This window comes from Myotis lucifugus, unplaced genomic scaffold, assembly GCF_000147115.1.
Source record: "Myotis lucifugus unplaced genomic scaffold, Myoluc2.0 scaffold_501, whole genome shotgun sequence".
Taxonomy (NCBI): Eukaryota; Metazoa; Chordata; class Mammalia; order Chiroptera; family Vespertilionidae; genus Myotis; species Myotis lucifugus.
Window position 1 is genome coordinate 48,192 of NW_005871549.1, and position 23,613 is coordinate 71,804.

Here is a 23,613-nt window from a genome sequence, read left to right on the forward strand (position 1 = left end):
CCCCAGTAGGGGGTGTGCAGGAAGCAACTGATCCCTCTCTCTTCCTCTCTGTAAAAAATCAATAAAATATATTTTTAAAAAAAGATTTTTTTATATATTTAGGTCTTCCTGTATTGGGTGCCTATATGTTAACAAGGGTTATATTTTCTTTAAAAATATATATGTATTTTTATTGGTTTCAGAGAGGAAGAGAGAGGGAGAGACAGACACATCAATGATGAGAGAGAATCATTTATTGGCTGCCTCCTGCATGTCCCCTATTGGGATCAAGCCTGCAACCTGGGCATGTGTCCTGACCAGGAATCCATCCGGTGACCTCTTGGTTCATAGGTCGACGTGCAACTATTGGGCCATACTGGCTGGGATGGCTTTAAAATATATATATATATATATTTTAGAGAAAGAAGGGTAAAGGATAGAGAGATAAACACATCATTGAGAGAAACATCCATTGGCTGCCTCCAGTATGCCCTCAATTGGGGACCAAGCCCACCACAGGGCATGTGCCCTGACGGGGAATCGAACTGTGACCTCTTGGTTCATGGGTCAACACTCAACACCGGCTGGGCCAATTCTGGCTTTTTAGCTGGGCATGTGGGCACCGAAATGACTTCCCTGTATCCTGTGTTGTGGACATGAGACTAAGAGGTGGCCGTGGGAAGAGGAAATGGGCAGTATCCTTTTAAAGGGAGGCTGGGTGCTATTCCTCCCTTCCTTCCAGCTGACTGGAATGAGGATGCAATGGATGGAGCTAGGACTCTTACTTGGCCATGAGGTGGAAGGCCTGTGTTCAAGCAACAAGATGGGAGCCAGAGTCTGAGGGCTGCCAGTTGCCACACTAGCTCTGGACTGACTATACTGACAGAAGAGAAGGAGAAGGAAACATCTATTTTGCTAAGCCCCTGATAGCCTGGCTTTACTAGCTCACTCTGGGACAGGGCTGTCCTGCTCCATGGGCCACTCTCCAGGGCAGAGTGATGTCTGATTTGGCCCGGAAGCCCACAGGGCATGGCAGCCAGCCTTCTAGATAATTTGTGGAAAAAAGTTCCAAGAAAACAGGTTCCTTGTTTCAATATTTGTGAGGGGGAAAAAAGGTATTATTCTGTGTGGTTTTTAAAATTTAATTGCCCAGCTCAGGATGAAAATCAAATAACATTTGAAAGAAATAACTGGAGACTGGATCACAAACGTATACAAGTTCCATGCAGTATCATTTAAGAAGTACAAAAATGGAAAGCTATATGTTGAAAATGGGGGTTAGCTAAAATCCATTCTATAATAAGACTCCTTAAGGTAAAAAACCCCAGTCCATACAGAAATACAAGTTTATATATTTAGTATATTTACACATAGTAGAAAGCCTTTATATCGAAATGTTAAAAGTTATCTCCATGTGGTAGGATTATAGATGATTTAATTATTTTTCCTTTTTTGTTTTCCTCATTTCCTATAATGAACATGTTCTGATTTTATAATTGGCAATAAACAAAGTTAAAAACAAACAAACAGACGACAGAAAGGAAGAGGGAAGGACAGGCCCTCCCGGGCGCTGTTGGCTCCGACTCGCCCTGCCGGCTCCTCCTCCCACTGGCATTCTCACCGCCTGGCCTCCCTCACCTTACCTGGAGGCGCGAGAAGGGAGGAAAGTGGCCCCTGGACCTTCCTGACGGAGCCAGCTGAGCATGGCGCTCCCTGCCTGTGGATGTCGCCTTTGCTGAGTCAGAGGAGAGTCTCCTTGTTCATTCCTCTTTGGGGGCGTTCGGGATTTCTCCGGAAACCACAGTAGCCCATACTTACCCACCGACAGCTGAAGGTGTGGATCTGAACAGGATGGGATCTGCCCTCTCCTGCCAGCGCTGTGGTGGCAGCAAAGGAAAAGCCAGGAACCAGTTTCCTTCCAGTAAGAATTATTTTTAATGGTTTAAATGGTTTAAAAATGAGTCTGTACAAAACAAGCACCGCCCTTTGGTGCTTCCAGTCCACTGGGGGGTCCCAAGGTTCTCTTCCAACACTATCTCTTTGGCCAATTGTGCCTGAAACCCCTGCAGAGACAGCATGAAAACAAGTTACTTCTTTCAGTGTGATGGATGTTTGTTCTCAGCTGATTCATAAAATGCTGCGCATACTAATGCTGCAGAACTGAGGGAGAATAGCTTGTTTGGCATCCTGGAGAATGGAGCAGGGCAGCAACTCCCCCCCCACCCCCCCTCCCCCCGCCCCCGCCGTGTGTGGGCTGGGGCAGTGCTCTGAGGCCCCACAGGGCTGGCTGAGCTGACCAAGGTCTAAAGGCAGGTTCCTCCTTCATCACGCTCACCCTAGGGCAGAGGTGGGGAGCGTCCGGCCCACGGGCCACACGAAATCATTTGGTCGGGCCTTGCCAAGGCATTAGGGGTGAGTTAATTAAATGTCTGACTAAATACAAGCTAATTTTTAAATCGATGATTTGTATGGCCCTCGAAGGATGTACAAATATCCAAATGGCCCTCGGCAGAGAAGAGGTTCCCCACCCTGCCCTGGGTCCTTGGATCTCAGGGCCGCTCTAAGGCTTAGGATGTAAATACTCAACATCTGGGGGTTTGTGTGTGTGGTTTTCATTCCTCTGACACAGGCTCATCTAGGGAAACTTCAATCCCGTTTGCTGTGAGGTGACTCTGGGAAACTGGTAATGGGCGGAGAGCGCTGAGGACTGGAATGTGGGCCTGGGACGGCGCTGAGACTGATCCGTGGCCTCCCACAATCACTCCCGCCTGCCCATCTCCGTTTTCCCAGACTCAAAGGAGGGACGCGGTCCTGAGAGGCTGAGCATCCTCCTGTCCAGCCCCCTGAGCCTCACTACATACCTGTCTGACTTTCCAGTCGGAAAGGACATGCTTTTGCTTCCCATGGGCTGTTTAAGTTTTTTGGCTGCAAGACATTTCTGAAAAGGTAAGAAGCACAAAGACAAGATGAGCTATTAAAGGAACTGGGGGGCTCCTCCTGGGCTTCATGCTCCACATGCCAAACTCTCAGCCCCATTTGGCTCTGCCTGGCACCAACACCCACACGGGCAAATACAGGCTTGTGCCAGCACCAGGAGTGCTTCTGGCCTGCAGCTGTCATTTCCATGGTAGCAAACACAGAAAAACACCCTTTAAAACCACACACCAGCCTTTACAGTCTCTTAAAAAAAATTTTTTTTTAACTGCTGGAATCACTGGTGTGTATTGTCTGTGCCTGGGAAGAAATGAGGTGAGGGGAAAGATATGCAAGAGGTTCCTGGATGGACCTGTCTTCCCAGCCATAGAAGCGGTAAAAAAATAAGCACCCCGCACTCGCTAGAAATCCCAAGTGTATTTCTTACCTTGCCAGACGGGGTCTGCTTATTTGGATCAAACTGGGAAGAAGGTTTGGGTTTGCTGCTTCCTGAAAGGTAAGAGTGATCATGTGAGTGAGTTTACACACACAACAGGCTCACTGCTGGGCTGGGCACTATCACTGGAAGTGTGAGCTGTCAGTTGCTACCCTTTATGACAGTGGTTCTCAACCTTCCTAATGCCGCGACCCCCTAATACAGTTCCTCATGTTGTGGTGACCCCCAATTTCATTGTTACAAATTGAACATAATTAAAGCATAGCGATTAATCACAAAAACAGTATGTAATTATATATGTGTTTTCCGATGATCTTAGGCGACCCCTGTGAAAGGGTCGTTCAACCCCCAAAGAGGTCGCGACCCACAGGTTGAGAACCACTGCTTTATGAGAAGGGACTTATGGCTGATGTAAATTCACGCCAGGTTCCCAAGAGCGAAGAGCAGCGGATGGCCAGGCTCTCTCTCACAGACCTGTGCGCTGGCCATTTTACATCAAGGAGACCCCCTCGGGTCTGTGTGCTGGATGGTGCCAGTGTCCATAACTTGGGCTGAGGCGACCACCCTGCCCTGCCTTCTCGCTCTCCAAAGGGACACACTGGCAAGGAGGCTGATGGTCAGGAATGCCACCTGCAGCCTTCAAAGTAGATGGGCTCTCACAGGCTAAGGCACCAACCAGAGCTTCGCATCATGGGCATCGGGTTTTTCCCACAAACAAGATCTTTACTGTGTGTGTGTGTCTGTGAGAAACTGTTTTTGGACATAAGCTACGGTGAGGTAGGGTGCAGCCACTTAGAATGGATGCCTTCTTGCTAAACCACTCCAGCAGCTGGTGCAAGTCCGCTCCGGTGGCAGGTGGTAGTGGTGGGGGATGGGTTTCTCCCCGTCACTGCTGTTTCTCTGCATTGCTCTCCTAAGTCTGGGCGGTGCATGTCTTGGGCGGAGCTGTCTGTGACCGAGTCCCGCTTTCTTTACTCTACAGCCGCCCTTCCTCTGACCTGGACAGACACCCAACAGGGCAGCAGATCTGGCCTCACCAGCAAAAGCCTTGAAGTCCGACTTGCTGTAGTCATAAGGGGTGAAATCTTTTCCTGGTGCATCTGGGTCTTTTGGCTTCTTGGAAACTTTGAGTCGTTTCTTCTCCTGTTTCTGTTCTGTGGTCCCTGGGTCACTTGTTGCTCGCTCTCTCTTCATGGCGGCGTTTTCTAGCTGTAGGTCGAACACATCCACAGGAGGGAAGATGGAGGTACATGAGAGGAGGCAACCCCGCGGGCCTCTGCTGTGAGCACACTGCTAGGGATTCAGATGCCTACCGAGCGGTAAGATCGAGCAGTGATGGTGAGAGGGGTGTGGGCCAGAGAGTCTGAGCAGAGACAACCCGGGCCATTTAAGGAAGGCCCGGGCCAAGCCTCCCAGGCACTCTGGGGTGAGGAAGAGTATTTACGGGGGCAGAGAACACTGTCGGCTTCAATTCCTGTCTACGGCTGGCCGGGTGGGATGGCCTATCTATTCAAGCCAGTGGAAGAAACCCCAGAGGCATTACAAATAAACTTTTTTGAGGGGACATGAGGCAGGCACTAATTACAAGCCAAAATGAACTGGAAGGACACGAGCATTTAATTCGCAGTAGAGGTAAGTCCTCCTGATATTTGAGGAAAATCCTGACAGTGACCAGGGGCACAAAGATCAAGCAGAAAAGCCAGCACGTACGGCAGCCTGCAGCCGGACAGACACGGCCCGCTCCGCCGCCGCCTTGTACTCCTCGGTGGCCTGGTCCCGGGCAGCTGCAAGAGAGAGAACTGTCTATGGAGCTGCTGACTCAGGCCCGGGCGCCGTCCCCACCTGCCTGCCCCGTCCACGGGTTACCAGTGGAGGGCACCCTCCCTGCTGCTCAGCCTCGACCCCCAGCCTCTGCAGGGGGGCCATTGTTCTCAATGTGACAGGATGATGACCACCCCCCGCCCCACCTGGTCCTCTCCCAAGAACCCACACCCAACACCATGGCCTACTCGACATCTCTGAGGACGTCAATAGGACTCTCAACCACAGCATGTCAAGGACCAGAACCAAAACCTCTTCGGCATCAACGGGCTTCCCCTCCTCCTCGATGGAGACCCCACTTTCTGGCTGCTCAGGACAAAACCCTCTTACACCCACAGCGCTTTCCTTTCCCTCACCCACCACATCCGACTCGTCACCAAGTGCTGTCGGCTCTACCACAGGAACCTCCATTCTGACAACTTCCACCCCCTCCTCTGCCGCCATCCTCCCAGCCAGCACCCCCTCACCTGGATGACCGCCATGTCTCCTCACCGGGTTCCCGCCCCTGCCCTCTACCCTCTGCTCCCTACACAGCAGCCAGAGTGCCCTTTCCCAAGTGTAGTCAGCTCTTGGCACGCCTCCGCTCCCAGCCCTCCGAGGCCGCCCAGCTCACCCGGAGTGCTATGTCCTCACCCCCTGCCTCTCTCCCGAGTCCCCTCCACCTCACCACCCGGCACCTCCTACCCCTCTCTCTGCGTAATGCCGACAGCCATCTGACAGAACATACATTGAGGGGCTTATTGTCCACTGTCCCAGTAGAAGGCACGCTCCACGGGGCAGCGGCTGGGTCTGTCCTGTTCACTGCTGTGTCTGGCACTTTGTCGAATGACTGAGTAACAGAATGATGCACCAGGGCTACTCTTTAACAAACACCTGAGTGGCTGAGTTTACAAGGAAGTGAATGCTACCTGTTTGCTCAGCTGCCTTCTTCTTGGCAGTTTCTTTAGATTCTTTTTGTACCTGTACCTGGCTTGCCAGCTTCCAACGGTTGCTGATCTATAATGAAAACAGAACAAAAAAACTCCAAAACTCAGTCACCTAGGAATGCTTTATTTTTTTAATGAGGCGATGCAGGGCATGCTAGCCTAGTCACTACACACATTCTAAGTCATAAATTCCAAATCTGATGACACAAAAAATAAAATCTCATGCTGGCTTTATTTATAATACTTATTAAGAAGGACAAGGTACAACTGTTCCAGGCACTGGGCCAGATGCTTTCATATCATCATTCAATCCCTTCCACAATCCTGGGAACAACAGGCTCAGAGAAGCTACGTAACCTGTCCGAAGGGACACACACGGTTAATAAACGGGGAGCTGGAACTCAGGCAGGACCTCTGCAAGCCTGTGTGCTCCTCTGTGACAGCACATTTACCTGTGGCCTTAGAGCACATCTAGGTGGTGGGAGATGTAAGCACGGTAAGGGAGGGATGGTTGTTGAGTGTGCCACACCCAGTGGGGGAAAGAGGAGAGAAGGCAAAACCTCCGCCTGAGTCCCCATTTCTAAAAACAACAAGCTAACAACCAGCGACAGGGCTGAGGCCCATCAGGGTTTTGGCCTGATTCTCGGGCGGTGCTGGTGAGCAGAGGGAGCCAGGCCACCCATCTGATCAGAGCAGGCACTTCCTGCAGGGAGGAAGAAGGCTTTTAACAATTAACACGCTGGCTCCCAGGAACATCTCATGGGGATCCAGGGAAGGTGTTTTCTTATTCTTATTCATAATGCTGTTAAAAACAAACCAAACAATATAAAACAGAGTGTTTTAAAATTTAAGCTGTCACCTTTAAGAGCCTTAAATTAATATTCACACATAAAAATGCATAAAGCTGTACATTTAACATCTGTGCACTTTACTACATAGAAATTAAACCTCAATTTAAAAAAAGCACAAAAAAATAAAAACAAACCAAAAACCTCCCCAAAGACCTGTTTCTTAAAGGGTTTTCCCCAAAGCTCCTGAGAACCAGATTAAAGGCCTGGCCCTCTCTCTGGAGAAATGCTTGTATAAGAAGGGTTTTCGCATTCATTTTCAGGGGGTTTGCAGTGGGGTTTGTTTAAAACAGAAACTTGGTTCAAATAATTAAGGAGTCTCCCTTTCTTAGAAAGTCAGTCTTAGAAAGGATGACAAATCCACTTACTTCATAGATTTTTGATGATGGGTCAAACTTTGCTGCCTGAGAAATGTGAGCATGGTGTTCTATCGAAGGCAGAAACTGGAGAAATGGAAACAATCACGTTCAATGCTGTGAAAAATGGAAGCTGAACCCAGGCTTCAGGGTACTCAGAGGGGATTTCTGGTCGGTTTCATCTCAGGAGGCCTCAGCTCCAAGCGCCAGCATGGCCTTAGTTCACTGGCACTCAAATGAGGTATTCCTGTTGGCTTCGTGTCAGAAGACCTCAACTCCCCACCAGGACACTGGGGACAGCCCACCCCCTGCACTCTCTCTTCCTTTCCAGATCAACACATCCTATACCTGTATCACTTACCATCCTGAATGGGTTTTCAAAGGACTCCATTATGTTCTGGGCTTTCTTCTGTGCAACTGTTAATGGAGCCTTTCCATGTTCTTCAGCACTCGGTTCCTGCAGAAACAGAAAACAGTCACTTATAACTGGAATCATTCTGTGAAATTAAGATGCAAGCAAGAGAATAGTAATGGCTACTGTCTGCGAGCCCCTCCCACGTATGAGCCACTACACTAGCCTGTAATAGCACACTGTGGAGCGTTCATATAGTTAGTAAAGCACTGTGCCTACAACCTGTGAGGCAGGTGGTGCTTTTCTCACCACCTTCCAGATGAGGAAACTGAGGCTTGGAGAGGTAAGACTTCCAGAGCCTCAGAGCTAACAGGCAGAACAGGGATGGAAACCCAGGTCTGTCTGCTCTAGAACCTCAGATCGTAACCCGACACTTACCTGAAACTTATAATTATACACCTTTATGAGTAATCAATGACATTATGCAGCAGACTGCTGCTTCCAAGTGGGTTCATCAAACGTGTGCGAACCTGTTGCTTACTCTGTAGTTAGTCCCTGCCACTCAGAGCACAGGGAGGGCACAGCCTCCTTCAGCCCCAGTGGGCACCTCCATGTTCCCACAGCCCACAGGGCACGCTCACATTGTGGGCTGCCTCGTCACCTTGACAGCTCATTAACTCTGTGGTCAGCTAAAGCTTCCAGACTTCTTTCCTCATGAATTACTGAAGCAAGACCTGATCTAAATGTATGTCATCAAGTGAACAGAAAGCCAACTCCCAGGCAGTACGCTCTGGGGGCGGCATTTCCCCTCCTGGCTTTGGCCCAGCATTCCAGTGTGACGGCATGGCTGTGAACTGGGACCCTGAAACCCGCTGAACCAGCAGCCTTTTGTCATCTGAATATGTATCTCTATTTAAGTAGCCTGTACTATGCTTCTCTTTCTTGGCTCTTTCTTTTTAGAAATTATTATGTTTCCCTTCTACCACATCAGCTGCCTGCAGTATTTAGAGTCTTAGCCTCTTATCCCTGGTCATTCCAGGGATCACCCATCCTGACCAACAAATGCACCTTGAACTTCCTTTTGCAAAGAACCTGTAGTCAAGTCACTGGCAGAAACAAGAGCCTGCTGGGCAGGACAGACTGGGATAAGCTGTCACAACACAATGTGCATTCCAGGAGCACGGCCTGGCCCAGGTTGGCCATGCTGTCTGCAGACTGAACAGTCACTACCTACCGTTACTCAGCCTCTTTCTGGAACGGGAAACGAACTTCACCCCACTTACTGGTGCCTGCGTATCCCACTCCTCACTATGTCTAAGGAGCCACAGTGTAGGAAAGCGTGTCCAAGTTTTCTCTCTATCCCACACACCCGGGTGGGCTGGCACTGGTCAGGGAGGTCCGCGCAGGACACTCTACCGTTCATCAGAGCTCCCCCCTCCCTCCCGGGAATCGGGTGGCAGTGTGGAAATAGTCCTGCTGGGCATCACTGGCCCACGCCCTCCAATCTCCCAAGCATTAGTGAGCATCAAAATGCCAATCCTTCCTTGTGACTTTCTTCACACAGAGCTCACTCATGGAGAATCCCCTACCCACCTCTCATGGATCCCCTTGTTCAGAGGAGCAAACCACCTCGACCTGCCTCCATGCCTATCCCCACTGCTGCTGGGTCTTACTTTTGGCATTAATTTCAGAGGTGGAAGCAACCCTCTGGGCATAAGAACCCAGTGCGTTTCTGTGGGTCTGCATCCCCTCGCTGCCGGTGCTGTGTGACTCACGTTGAATAATGTGATGACAGCGGTAGCGATAAGGCATTTGGAGTCCAGCAGGGCCTCGTCCTCTCCTCTGTCAGGGAAGAGGCTTGCCTGTTTCTGCACTGGCACAGGCCCTGGAGGGACAGAAGGCAGCAGGGTCAGAGCCTATGGGGTTGTGTACCCGCTTCCCAGCCTCTCCAGACTCCAGAGGCCTCGACCTTACCGTTGGCTGGGGTGACAGGATAGCCATCTGAAGGGGCGTGGGAGCAGTCGTGAGGTCCAAAGAGAACGTTCTCCAATCTCTGCATCAAAAAGAAACCAACAGGTGCAATGAAACGCCTGCCAGCACGCAGGCCTCCCGCCAGTGTGAGGCGCCGGCCCGGCAGGACGGTTATTTTGCACTGGCTTGGACCACTATCTTCCCAGGGGACAAGACAGCAGACCATCACTGTACCTCAGGATTGGGCAGTGGTCCACTCTTCTTCACTCCAGCCGCTACTTCAGACTACACAGGAGAAACAAAGAGAATTAGGGAAGTTGCTGAACTCGATGCCACACACATTTGTTCCTCAGCACAGACTGTCCCTTCACTAGACTGTGTTTTTTAAGAGCTGAGATTTCCTGCAGCCCTTCATCCGTCCCAGTGCCTGGCACTGTCATTGCTAAGTGCTCCGCCATGATCTGTAGGATGAAAGTATAGGGCCCTTTATCATGACCAGGCACAGTGTAGGTTTCCAAAGAGCCTGAGAAAATTCTTCTCTAGTAACCAGGGTTCCTCTCTTTACGTGGACAAACTGTGGGGCTAAGCCATTTTAACATGAAGACTGCAAGTGTGTTTATCTCCAGGGTCTCTTCTTTTTCACCTCCAGGGAGCTGATTCTAAGTCTTCCTGAATCAATAATCTTCCAAAAACTTACAAACATGTTTTAGCATATATTGATAATGCTACTGAGGCAACACGTCAAAAACTGTCCCAACACAACACAAATCAAACATGCAAACCTGCCCTAACCGGTTTGGCTCAGTGGATACAGCGTCGGCCTGCGGACTGAAAGGCCCTGGGTTCGATTCCGGTCAAGGGCACATCCCCAGTGGGAGGTGTGCAGGAGGCAGCTGATTGATGTTTCTCTCCTATCGACGTTTCTAACTCTCTCTCTCTCTCCCTTCCTCTCTGTAAAAAATCAATAAAATACATTTTTTTAAAAAACGAAACAAAAAAACAAGCAAACCTACTTGAACGTGCATCACCACACAGAAGCACACACACTGCACTGCACCTGAGCAGCACACGCGCACAGCAGCGCTTTCGGAACCCCCGTTCTCCTAGCGTCCTCGTCCCCTGGGCTTCATGTTTGGAGTGAGCTGTCTTTGACGCCACTTCCATCATCTCCCAATCCGCCTGCCACTCAGAGCGCACCTCGGCAGGACTTAGCGCGGTGCTCAGAGGAACGGCAGCTGTTTCACCATCAGCTTTTCTTCTGACGGTGCTTCTTGCACCTGCCCTCTCCTTTCCATTTCTGTGACCACCACCCTCATCAGGGCACTACCACTCACATCTGAGCTCCCTCCCCAGAGAGCCTCCTCCATTTCATTCATGAGGCTGCCTCCGAAAAGGTAACCAGCCCAGTCGCTATTCATTTGTTAGAGCATCAGAAATAAGGCCCGGAGAAGGATCAGCGTTAGCTGTGACTATCATAAAGAAGACACCCCCACTGGGTTTCATAAGCCCTGTTATTCCCTTGCTTCTTAGAGTGGAGAGATCTTTTATGTAGGAGACTTCAAGGAGCAAGACGCTGACAGACAGAACAGGCCTGCGGACTGGGGAACCTTCAGCAGAAAGGCTTCTTACCTTGAGCAGGGGCATGTCCCGAGCTTGCTGGATTAAAAGATGCATCTCGTTGATTTGCTGCCGTACGAGAGGGGGGACAGGGTTGCAGCAAGCTATGATGCCCTGAGGTTCCCTGAAGACAAGAACACACGCAACTCACTACTTAGGAACACAGCTCTCAAAGGCTTCCAGACAAGAGCAATGATCAGGTAGGGCCAGAGCGCTAAGGCAAAGGGAGACTAAGAAAACACTGATGGCAGGGCAGCGGGGCTAGCCGCTTCCACGCACTCTGCAGCACCAGCTTGGAGCAGGAACTCTTACAGCCTGCCGCCTGCTCCCAGGGAAAGCAGAGAGAAGGACCACAGCCCTGCTGATCTGCAGTTCCACAACGGGATGAACAGAAGATTATGGATTTAGATGCTGTGCTTATACTTCAATTAGCATCATAAGACATTTAAAACCATGAGATGCCTTAGTCTGGAGAGAATCCCTTGAAAGTGGATGCCGATGCCACAGGCTCAGAGGCTTCCACAGGACTCAACATAAGGCATAACCACTGAAACGTTCCAGTTCAGAAGTTTCAGTTCCTGAATGGCAGCCCGAGGGCAGAAGCTCTACATTCCTGGACTTGAGCACTTCCTTAGAGGCTAATCCCTGAGTCAGCCTTGAGGGAATAAATCACAGAAGCTTGCTTTTGAAGGACAACACTTCTCTGCTGAGAAAGTCGGAACATGTTCATCGGCGCTCAGACTCACTTAGGCAGCTCTTCGGCTATCTTTAGCATCATGTGGTTTGGCAGTACATATCTGGAACAAAACACACAATGGGCGGATTACATTAAGTTCAGCCAGCAAGTTCCATTAAGTGCTATAACCCAGGGGAAAATGTAACCAGCTTTCATGGCAAAAGGAGAAAAAGTCCATTATTTCCTTGTTACCAGATCTGCTCAGTCTACGAGAAATGTTAAAAGAATCTCTAATCCCTTACCCGTAACTTTCATCTTCCCTCCGAGCGGTTTTGTCCCTCCAGGCAAACAGTAGCTGGAAGGCTGTCAGCTGCTGCGTGTTGAGGTGCTTCTTTTGCTTCCTATATAGTTCAAGGTAGGACTCATCCGTGAAGATAGGTTTGACGAATTTCTGCAAAATGTTACAGAATATTCATGACCAAAATTGTGCCCTGGTGGTGAAAGCCTGGGGTGGGGGCGGAGGGGAGGGGCAGCTAGGGGTCACTCGGGGGAAAAAGGGGACAAATGTAATATTTTCAACAATAAAGATTTTAAAAAAACTGTGCCCTGGGCTCTTCAAACGTTTGGCTCTCGTCATAAACGTAAAGAGCAAGGAAAGACCTGGGACCTCATCAGGAAAGAAGAAAGTCCGGGTTTGTGTGCGGGTGGCTTTACCTTGAGGCAGATGTCCCTGCTGCGCTGCCACACCACCTGCAACTGGACGGGCTGGCCGTTGCCTCGCTCCCACAGTTCCAACCGCATTTTATCATAGATGTAAAGCAAGTAATGGGTGTCATCCCGGGCGTAGTTGAGCATTTCCTCGGGCAGAGGTCTAGAACAGCGACAGAGGACACTTTCACTAACTTCCCTCAGCAGCAGCACTTTAGTGTGTCTACTCTGTAGGTGCTAAGACTCGCTTGGCCCCCTTTGCTGTCAAAGATTCTTTCACAGCTAATGGCAGGCCACTGTTTCACAGCCGGGCAGAAAGGGCGGCAAGACAATGATGTTGGAAATAAGGACTTTGTCACCTGAGTTTGAGTCTTAGCTCCAGATATCTGAGCTTGGATAAGTCACCTAAGCTCTCTGACCTATAAAATGGAAAGGCCCCGCATAGCTATGGTGAGGATCACACAGGACATCCCCACAGTTCTTAGCTTGGTGGGTGGCACACGGCAAGGGTTAACTAGCAGGTAGTGGCTTTTAGATTTTGTCAATTTTCACCTCCTATTCAGACTTTAGATTCTCTTTATAAATTCTGACATGAAGAATTGGAGAAAAGTTTAGTGGCTTCGTCATACAACAGCCCTGCAAACTTATGGAGAAAGCTAGTCATCTGAAAAGGATCAAGTTGAGCAAGAATTCCAAAAAATGTGGCAGGACACCATCACAACCCTATCCTACAGTAAACACTTACTATTATAAGGATAACTTTATTTTTTAAAATTTCATTTATTATTTTTTAATTGATTTTAGAGAGGAAGGAAAAAACATCGATTGTTGTTTCACTTATGCATGCATACATTGGCTGATTCTTCCAATTAACCTGACCCGGGATTGAACCCAAAACTTTGGCCTATCGGGATAATGCGCTAACCAGCTGAGTAACCTGACCAGGCTCAACCACGTGCTTAGAACTCTCATGCCTATGGGAGATCATCTCACACACATATACAACCATCCCATTAGGGAGATCTGCGTTTCAAATGAGATGTCATGATGAATGCTGACATGGCACATCTCTTTCAACCACCTTCCATGGAGCATAGTGTACCAGAGCCCTCCACAACTCTACAATTCCAGTTTCACTTATGCCAATGGAAACAGCTCAACTCAAGCCTCAAACAGTGTTATAGGCTGAACACAGGTCTCCATGGATGAGGTTAATGAACACCCACTTTCTTCTACACCCGTATTTCCTTGTCAGGAGCAAACTGACCGTATTCTCCAATCAGCCAGCTGGTACTGCTTGTTTGATTCCACATTGCAGTAGTGTTTCAGCAGATGGTCGAGCGAGTGCCTGCCCAGGTTAAGAAGGCGCGCTGCCTGATGGGTATCAAACATGTTCACGACGTACAGCCCGAAGTCCTTCTGCAGCCATTCTATGTCTGAATCAGCACCATGGAAGACCTGCAAACAAGACCAGAGCCATGCAGCCCCTGCGTGAAGGCCCCTGTGCTCTCCAGTGAACTCTGCCTCCAGGTTATCAGAACACTGGAATTAGAAGCCAGAAGGAAGATTAAGATGGGCTGCGTTCTAAATGCTTCTTTTAATTTGGGCCCCAGCCTTCTACACTCCTAATTGCACACTCTTAAAAGTGTGCTAACAGCCAATGATTCTAAGGAAGCAGCTCTGCTTGCTTCAAGGGTAGTCATTAAGTTCAAACAATCTTGATGGCACAGGCTCATTGCCGTAGTCATTAAAATGATTTAACATTTTTCTGGGTGGTAATGAGCTTAGTCTTAGCTGTTCTAACAGAGGTTTAGAAACAAAAGCAGTTTAGTGTGTGGTACCCTAGTGTAGGAAATTACACCGATTTCTCTCAATGTTATTGGGCCTATGTTGAAATAATAAAACAGTAAACTGAAAGGCACTTAAGCCTTACGCTTACAGGCAGGACTGAAAAAGGCTGGCTGACCTTGACAATAGCTGGGTCTGTGAGGCTCTCGTTGAGAATGTACATGTCACTTCGCAGCTCCAGGGTGTCCACAATGAAGTCTTCAGTCCGGGTGGAAATCTGCATGAGGCAGGTCAGCCCCAGGAAGCTTCTGTAAGAATGGTGCTAAACATGCGGGAAGAAGGAAGAACAGGAAAAACGGATTTTACTAGGCGTCCCTCTACTGATTTTGAACAGTCAGTTATGAAACAAGTTGTAGGATTAATTACTTTTTACCAAAGCACAGATTTAAATTAGTATTAATTTTATATTTCTCGAGTAGGCGAACTCACAGAAAATGTAAAAATTTCACTCCAAGCCATTTACAAGTTACCTCCAAGTCTATGGCAAATTCTTGACAGTTCAGGAGCTTCTCGTTGAGTTCCACTAGTTCATCCAGGGAAGATACAAAATGGCAGGGTGTCTCTGCCACAGGCCTATATAACTGCGTCACAAAAGTCCAGGCAGAAAAAGAGAGGAATGTTAAGAATCATCCTTCACTAAAGTGCACAATGAATTAAGAGTTCAATAAATGATACAAAGTCATAACCTACTATTTTAAAGGTATTTAGGGAAAGCCAAAATCATATCAGCTAATCTTGTTGTTTGGTTCTTCCTGGGCTACTCAGATACCAGCCATAAAGTAAGTTGGGTGCTAACCTGGGGTTGTGGCTTTTGAAGGACTGAATCCGGTGGAGTGAAGTGATCTAGTTCGTATTGATAAGGGTGTGCAAACCTGAGTAAATAAAACAAACAAAAAATCTTTTTTTACTAATTCCATTTTTACTCCAATTTGTAAAAACAAATGGAAAAAAAGACCATCGTGAAAATATTTTCTCTATATAAAAAGCATCATTATTTCTCCTTTTAAAACATGTTTTTAATTGTTTTTTAGAGAGAGAGGAAAGGAGAGAAGGGAGAGAGAGATAGAAGTATCAATCAGTTGCCTCCTGCATGCCCCCTACTGGGGATTGATCCCACACCGGGAATGTGCCCTGACCAGGAAAGGAACCAGAGACCTCTTGGTTCATAGGTCGATGCTCAACTGAGTCACACTGGCTGGGCAAAAGCATCATTATTTCAATGATAATTGAAGTGCATAAGAAAAAAATTCAGATGATACTCACCTGTCCTTAAAGTAGGACAATTAAATCTATTATAAAGATCTGAGCACTTATTTGCAAAGGACTGTATGGTCGGTGTTGTGGATGATACAAAAATGTGATGCATCTAAATCCTTGTGGTTTGGAATAACAAAGCTGTGAAGTGAGAGAGGGTGGGGCAAATATGGTTGTGCATCAAATGACGTCTTTTTTCTGTTCCTCCATCATCTATTGTATGAAAATCCCAAGTCTCTGGGCTCCTTCATTACCTTTGTTTCTTTAGCACTTAACCTGTGGCCTCACCATGGAAAGCTGGGGCTGAAGGAGTGCTCAGACAGCCTGGCTATGTGAGAAAAAGACCAACACTAACACAGTTTCATCACCTCTTTCTTTATTCTGAGGACAAAGTCCTTTTGTCTGTTTTAAGCAAAGGTCTTCCAAAATGCTTATTCTGCCAGTGAAAAATGTCTTTTCCTTAATTTATTAGTGAACCTTAGCTTACTGTTTGAACCCCCACCTAACAAGAAAAGCGGAGTGGTATAGAGAAAGAACAATTTAAGAAAACTTGGGTTCGCCGAACCGGTTTGGCTCAGTGGATAGAGCATCAGCCTGCGGACTCAAGGGTCCCAGGTTCGATTCCGGTGAAGGGCATGTACCTTGGTTGCGGGCACATCCCCACTGGGGGGCGTGCAGGAGGCAGCTGGTCGATCTCTCTCATCGATGTTTCTAACTCTCTATCCCTCTCCCTTCTTCTCTGTAAAAAATCAATAAAAATATATTTAAAAAAAGAAAAAAAGAAAACTTGGGTTCAAGTTCTGTGCAAAGTCAGCATCTCTAATTGTTTTCACATCCTCACAATGGCGAGGGGAGCCCCTGCCACCTCTTAGGACTGCACTGAGGGTCACAGAGGACGGTGCTGTGCAGGCCCTCCGCAAACACAAACAGCGGATAAGGTGAAAAATTCTTTGTGCTCATTTAGACATTTTACAAAAGTAAAGCGAGTGAAAATGTGGCACAAAGATACATTTGACATAAGAAAATGTGGTATAGAAATACAATGTAGAGATGAAACCTGTATTTTATTAACCAATGTCACCCCAATAAATTAAATTAAAAACAACAATGCAAATGTGGCATGAAGTTCAGAGAGGCAAACACTTACATGTCCTGCTCCACTTGCTGCGTTCTCTGCTGATGGATGAAATCTGCCAGCGCAGCGGGGACATCCAAGTCCTCAGGACGATCCTGTGGGCACTCCCGCCTTTCTCTGGAGAGTGCTGGGGACCAAGCAGTGACAAACACATCACAAAGGGGCAGACACATTGACATCCTGTCTGGTGTGGAGGGTTACTGGCTCCCTTTGAGGAAAGGATGGTGGGAGGGAGACCTTTTTCCCTTTATTAGGTTTGTTAGGCAGAGTGTGCACTACTTACCCTGAGGGAGGGGTTTCTGGGCATTGGGCTTGATGAAGATTTTAGGACGAAATGGAGTGTTGGAATTGTCGATCTTCTCTCGGAATTTAAGCTGAGGTCGGATGATGTTTTTTGCATGAAGCAGCCGGAAAGTTTCAGATTTTGTTTTTTTGCTATATTCTCCTGCCTATGATCAACGAATACAATACTTTATAACACAGCAACTCAATGAATTAGAAGAATAAATCCCAATTTATGCCTTCCAAGAGTCATTCATTTAAGAATGTGTGAAAAAGAAAAAGTATGTGTGTGTGACGCTGGAGGGGGCGGTGTGCAAAGTAGAGAAGAGGGTGGGGTAAAGGTATATCTGTTCATGAGAATGAGTTAGGCAGTGGCCAGTTCTGCATCCAACAAATAAGAACAGAAATGCAAATCAGAATGGGCCAAAGCTGACATTAGACGCTGTAGGGAATGTGAGAGAAGCCTCACCTTACGGTTCCAGCTGGACACGATTGTTTTGGGGACCTGTAGTCCTGTGGGGAGGACAGGCTGTTGATTCTTATTCACACCTGATGCTTCATCCAGTAAAATACCCTAAGAGTGGAAGAGATATTAGCTCAGTATCTTCTTTTCAGGATTAACAGAGTTAATTACCTAAAAGTTTAAGAACTATATTCAGAGAATTATATGTGAGAATATACACATATAAAAGCAGACAATTAAAGCATTCTCTGCTCGGAGATCCTAACCAGAACCTAGCCAGAGAACATGGCAAAAGATTCTGGACAGAACCTGGCTACAGAACTTCACTGAAGAACCTAGACAGAACATGGCAGGAGAACCTGGATAGAACCTGGAGAACCTAGAGACAGAACCTACACAGAACCTAGAGACAGAACCTAGAGACAGAACCTAGACACAGAACCTAGAGAGAGAACCTAGCGAGAGAACATGGCAAAAGATCCTGGACAGAACCTGGATAGAACCTGGCAAGAGAACCTGACTAGAGAACCTGGAGAACTTGGCTGGAGAACCTAGCGAGAGAACATGGCTAAAGATCCTGACCAGAACTTGGCTGGAGATCCTGGAGGGAGAACCTCGCTATGTTGATCAACTGAATGCTGTCTCCGTGTCATTCCTTCTTCGCTGACTCCGTCCACACCTTTGGGGACCCCTGGACCTGCTGGCGTTGGACCCCAGCAAGCAAAGGAAGAAATTACATGTGGCAATTATTATAAAAAACTATAGGAGAAAAGTAATTTTGTCCGTTTTGCCTTTTGTTTGGAGCTTGTTAAAAATATATTTTGTTGCCCTAGCTGGTTTGGCTCAGTGGATAGAGCATTGGCCTGCAGAATGAAGGGTCCCAGGTTCGATTCCGGTCAAGGGCATGTACCTTGGTTGCGGGCACATCCCCAGTAGGGGGTGTGCAGGAGGCAGCTGATCAATGTTTCTCTCTCATCAATGTTTCTAACTCTCTATCCATCCCCCTTCCTCTCCTTAAAAATCAATAAAATGTATTAATATATATAGTTGATTTAAAAAAAAAAAAAATAAAGCATTCTCTGCTCAAAGACAGGGCAGAAATCAGCCACTCCCGACCCTTGTTTAACTCTCTTTACAGTTCTGAATTGGGCCGAAACTTCAAACCTGATTTAATAGTGACGTGGTCCACCAAGATAATTAAAAAGACCCTAGACTGCAAATATTAAACACAGAAGGACAGTATTTGCAATGAGGATGAAGAGTGTCCTGACCTACTTTGTACAATAGAAGCAGACTCGGAGTATTAGCTGGGGCACCACTGACAGAAGTGCACCCAGATGACCAATGGTAGCATGGCAGGACATGAAATCAGAAGATACGAGAAACCACGGAAATATATGTGGGCATTCAGGCTATGGAAGAGAGGATTTCAGAGGACAGGAGAATCTGATTTAAATATCTGCAGCACCTTCACAGGGCTAGATTTGTTTTGGATAATCTCTGTGTGTTCCTGTAAATAATATTCTGCGGTAGAGTTCTGTGTAAAGGCAGTAAGCTAGATGAAATGATCCACATACCCTTCCAATCATGTGAGTCAGAGTGTTTAGCAGATTGTGAATAACAGTAAAAACAGACTAAGTTTTGGTTGGGCTTGGCATCCAGAGACCTCTTCTCTTACAATACAAACAAGATTTGCAAATCTGGAAGGGAGGATTATAATAAGGCACTTTAAAAATAGGGTTCCACTGGGCAGTGATATTTTGAAGTGATATACTTGAACACAATTGTGATATTTTTTTGGGGGGGGTGGGGAGCCAACTATAAGACGAAAGAAATGTTATAGGCAAGAAATGCTAAACTTTCTTTTCATTTCCTAAGGTGCTTGTTTTTTTTTTCATTTTCTGATAATACAAAAGCTCTTCATTTGTTAGTTATCTTAAGAGTAAGGTGCAATACTCACCACTCTTTCCAGAATCACATCATTGGTATCAACTAGTAAATCAAACTTGTCCTCCAACTCAGTCACTTTACTTCGATCCTTAATGTTACTTCGACATCCATGGTACTGCATTACCTTGCTCATGCTAAGGACAAGAAAACCAAGATTAGTTTGTATACTTTTATTCATTTCTTCACAAACTTGGAGAAAGCTTGAAAGGCTTGGCTCAGACTATTTCTAATACTTTATGATTGAACTAAGAACACTTGCACTCTTATTAAAAACATTGTGTGGCCCTGGCCAGTGTGGCTCAGTTGGTTGGGCATCGTCCAATGCACTGAAAGGTTGCTGATTCGATTCCTGGTCAGGGCACATGCCCAGGTTGTGGGCTTAATCCCGTGTAGGGGCCATGGAGGAGGCAGCTGATTGAATTCTGCTCTCACATATTTTTCTTTCTCTCCCTTCCCAAAAAATAAAACAAAAACAACATTGTGTGGCCTTGGGAAATTTACTATATCTCGCTAAGACTCATCTGCTAATTGAAGGGGTAGAAGAAATTACCTCAAAATTGCCTCTGAATCCTAAAAAATATATAATGTAAATAATGTATTCTGCAGTCGTCGTTTTAACATAAAATCTAAAACATTTTCTAAATCTGTCATGCAACAGCTAGACCAGTGTTTGTGTATTGTCTGTCCTAAAACCTTATCAGAGCCCTAACTGGTTTGGCTCAGTGGATAGAGCGTCGGCCTGTGGACTGAAGGGTCCCGGGTTCGATTCCGGTCAAGGGCATGTGCCTTGGTTGCGGGTACATCCCCAGTGGGGGGTGTGCAGGGGGCGGCTGATCCATGTTTCTCTCTCATTGATGTTTCTAGCTCTCTGTCTCTCTCCTTTCCTCTCTGTAAAAAATCAATAAAATATATATTTAAAAAAACAAAACACCTTATCAGAAAGCTAAGTCTTGTGACTCTGCGACTTGTGTGAAAGGATCTTGAATCCAGGCTTCCAAGTCCTATATAAAATCAAAATCCATTACTTCATTTTTACACTTCATAGCTTTTTATAACACAGGAAATTATGGTAAGTAAAACCCACACACATTTCAGAAAACTGTATTCATTTCTTTAAACATAAAAAACAACAACCGTATTTAGTACTTACCATTGAAGCAACCTGTCTCCCTGTGTTTCACAAAAGACCTGGAAGCCAGGAAAACTTCGGTAAAAATCATACTCATCGCCAAACTGTGGTAGGCCCCCAGATGCCTTGGTGACGGCCACTACTGACCCAAGAGCAAACTGCCAAAAACCAGAAAAACAAGCATGTTTTAAACATCTACTATACATGACACTTGTGCTAGAGCAGGGGTGGGAACCTTTCTCCTGCCAAGGGCCTTTTGGGTACGTATAACATCATCCGCGGGCCATATGAACTGATCAACTTAAAAATTAGCCTGCTCTATTTGGTCAAACATTTAATTAACTCTCTACTAATGCCCTGGCAGGGCCAGACCAAATGATTTCTCGGGCCTTACAGTGCCCGCAAGCTGGACGTTCCCCACCTGTGCTAGATGATGAAGACATACAATCTCACAAATATTCATTTGGTCTCGATTTTACCCCAGGCTCTCAGGATACAATGGTGAACACAAAACCAAGTTCTGGAGCTTACATTCTTGGAAGAGTGGGGAGTAAAAGAACAAATCTACATATATATATGCCTAATATGCAAAGTGTCCCCTCGGGAGTTTGACCAACCGGGAGTTCCATCATTCGCTATGATGTGCGCTGACCACCAGGGGGCGGCACAGAATGAAGGAAGGCCCCGGCTGGTGGCCGGCTAGAGACCCTACCCATGCACAAATTTCGTGCACTGGGCCTCTAGTACATATATAATATGCTAGTATTCAAAACGGCCTGGGTGTGAATCTTGACTCTGCTACCTACTAACTGCGATCTTAAGTTATTTCATTTATTTGGACCTTAGTTTCCTCCTTTGAAAAAGAGGCATCACAAAAGTGCCTACCCCATAAGCTGTTGAGAGGATTACAAAAACTCATTAAAATCACTTAGGATCACTACCATTACTACTCAAACTCAGATCCATGAGTTTTTTACAGGAATTTATTTTTGTGTTTTCATTTGGGCAAGCATTTAAAACCAGTATAAGCACAGTCTAGAACTTTTGGATGACCAATTGATAGCGGCTACTGCCCACAACTGGACTTCTGTTTATGTTTCAGTTCGTGCCAACCAGTCCTCTATTTTAATTGTGTGATAATGAGAGGAAAAACCTGACATTGCTGTCATAGATAACGCAAATGACTCCATTGTGAGTTGTGAACTAGATGTTTCCCAAGAAAGAAAAGAGAGCCCTGGCTGGTTTGGCTCAGTGGATAGAGCATCGACCTGTGGACTGAAGGGTCCCGGGTTCAATTCCGGTCAAGGGCACATGTCCGGGTTGTGGGCTTGATCCCCAATAGAGGGCGTTCAGGAGGCAGCTGATCCATGATTCTCTCTCATCATTGATGTTTCTATCTCCCTCTCCCTCTCCCTTCCTCTCTGAAATCAATAAAAACACACATTTAAAAAAGGAGGAAGTGGGAGCTTGACTTATGGTGGGGCACCCAGCCGCTCCGCTGGTGAGCATGAACACCCCCAATCAGGACCATGGCTAGAGAGAGGTCCAGGAACTTATTCAAAGTCAAATAACTGAGTTAATCATAGCATCTGCTAATAATAAAGTGGATATAACGTGGGTGGAGTTGTGGGGAATTTGTAGGGCTAACTTACACATTGTTTGTTTCATTTTGTAAGAGCTATGCACGAGGCGTTTAAACCTAGTTTTTTTTATGTCTGTTCCTAGCTGAGCAGCACTGCACAAATGACTTATATGAACCCTCTCTGTGTTCCTTCCAGAAGGCACTGGTCCATGTCCCATGGTCCCCAGAGATGAAGGCTCGGGGGCCACTGTAACAGGTGCCAGCCCAGGCTTGGGGATTGTGTAGGACTGGAGCCCAGGGGAGGGAGAGGTGCCATCCCGGGCAGGAGGGGACGCCGGCCGGTGTGGGAAACATCAGGCAGCGGGGCTCCTCCGCAGAGTTGGGCGGGTGGCTCCGGCGGGGGCGGGGCGAGGTCCCGAGGGCTGGGACATCGGGGTGACAGGAAGCCCTCACCCCTGTGGGGAGGGCTCTCCTGGGAGAACGAGGGCTCCGGGAAGCGGGGCGACCCTTGGTGGTCCGCGTGAGACCCCGTTCCCGGAAGGTTTAGTGAGGGACTGTGCCTGGCGCCCGGCTCCGCGGAGGTGCGCGCGGCCGGAGGGAGGCCGCCGAGAGGGCCCAGGCCTACCCCGGACCGGCCGCGGCGGCTCCCGGGGCTCCCCCGCCCCCTGCCCGAGGCCCCGCGGACTTACCTTCACGAAACTGTCTGCGTCCGGAAATCCCGGCAGCACCATCTCTTCCTCGGACTTGGCCGCGCTCGACGGGGATGGGGCCTTAGGCTCCGCGGGACTGGGAGGCGCCATGTTTAATGCCTGCACGGCTCTTCTCGCGAGAGTGACTCGGCGACGCGACCTGGCGCACCGCGCATGTGCAAAGGGGCCGGTGTTAGGAGCGTGTGAGTTAGGGCTGTCATCCCTGCCGTGCTCTCTCCACGAAGTGAACTTTACATTTTTCTTTACCCTCATATTTTATCATCCCCACAACACAGTGATTGAGCGTGAGACCCGTAGGACCCAATTATCCTCATACTTATTGTTTTTTTATCCTCACCTGAGGACTTTTCCATTGCTCTCTAGAGAGAGTGAAACGGAGGGTGGGAGGGGGAGAGAGAAACATCGATGTGAGACAGACACATCGATTGGTTGCCTCCCACATGTGCCCATATTGGGTCCCGGGATGGAACCTGCAACCCAGGTATGGGCCCTTGACCAGGGATCCAACCCTCAGTGGACACAACCACTGAGCAAGCCAGCCAGGGCGATCCTTATATTTAAAGCCAGCTCCTCCCAAGCGCTGGTTTGTGCCCCCTTCGGCACTGGATCTTGGCTCCTGCAGTTATGCCCTCTCTG

The 23,613-nt window shown here is 47.6% G+C and overlaps 1 protein-coding gene across 4 annotated transcripts; it reads right to left on the reverse strand.

Moving 5' to 3' along the window:
* Window positions 1-1,095: 1,095 nt before the first annotated feature.
* EXOSC10 (exosome component 10) lies at window positions 1,096-23,113 on the reverse strand. Of its 4 annotated transcripts, none has more exons than XM_023744958.1 (25): window positions 22,957-23,113; window positions 20,707-20,843; window positions 19,567-19,690; window positions 17,613-17,717; window positions 17,145-17,310; window positions 16,874-16,988; window positions 15,269-15,344; window positions 14,943-15,053; window positions 14,591-14,734; window positions 13,892-14,082; window positions 12,631-12,787; window positions 12,219-12,367; window positions 11,987-12,037; window positions 11,253-11,364; window positions 9,858-9,908; window positions 9,627-9,705; window positions 9,428-9,537; window positions 7,662-7,757; window positions 7,313-7,387; window positions 6,079-6,166; window positions 5,060-5,133; window positions 4,387-4,558; window positions 3,341-3,402; window positions 2,841-2,917; window positions 1,096-1,856 (listed from the first exon to the last, which is right to left on the reverse strand). In XM_023744958.1, exons 1-25 carry the CDS (start codon window positions 23,065-23,067, stop codon window positions 1,619-1,621), a joined length of 2,871 nt encoding a protein of 956 aa, XP_023600726.1. In that variant the 5' UTR covers window positions 23,068-23,113; the 3' UTR covers window positions 1,096-1,618. The 4 variants fall into 4 exon arrangements, with proteins under 4 accessions (XP_023600726.1, XP_023600727.1, XP_006103776.1 ...); XM_023744959.1 differs by having other exon boundaries at window positions 1,096-1,894; XM_006103714.3 differs by lacking the exon at window positions 1,096-1,856 and adding an exon at window positions 1,896-2,042.
* Window positions 23,114-23,613: the final 500 nt, after the last annotated feature.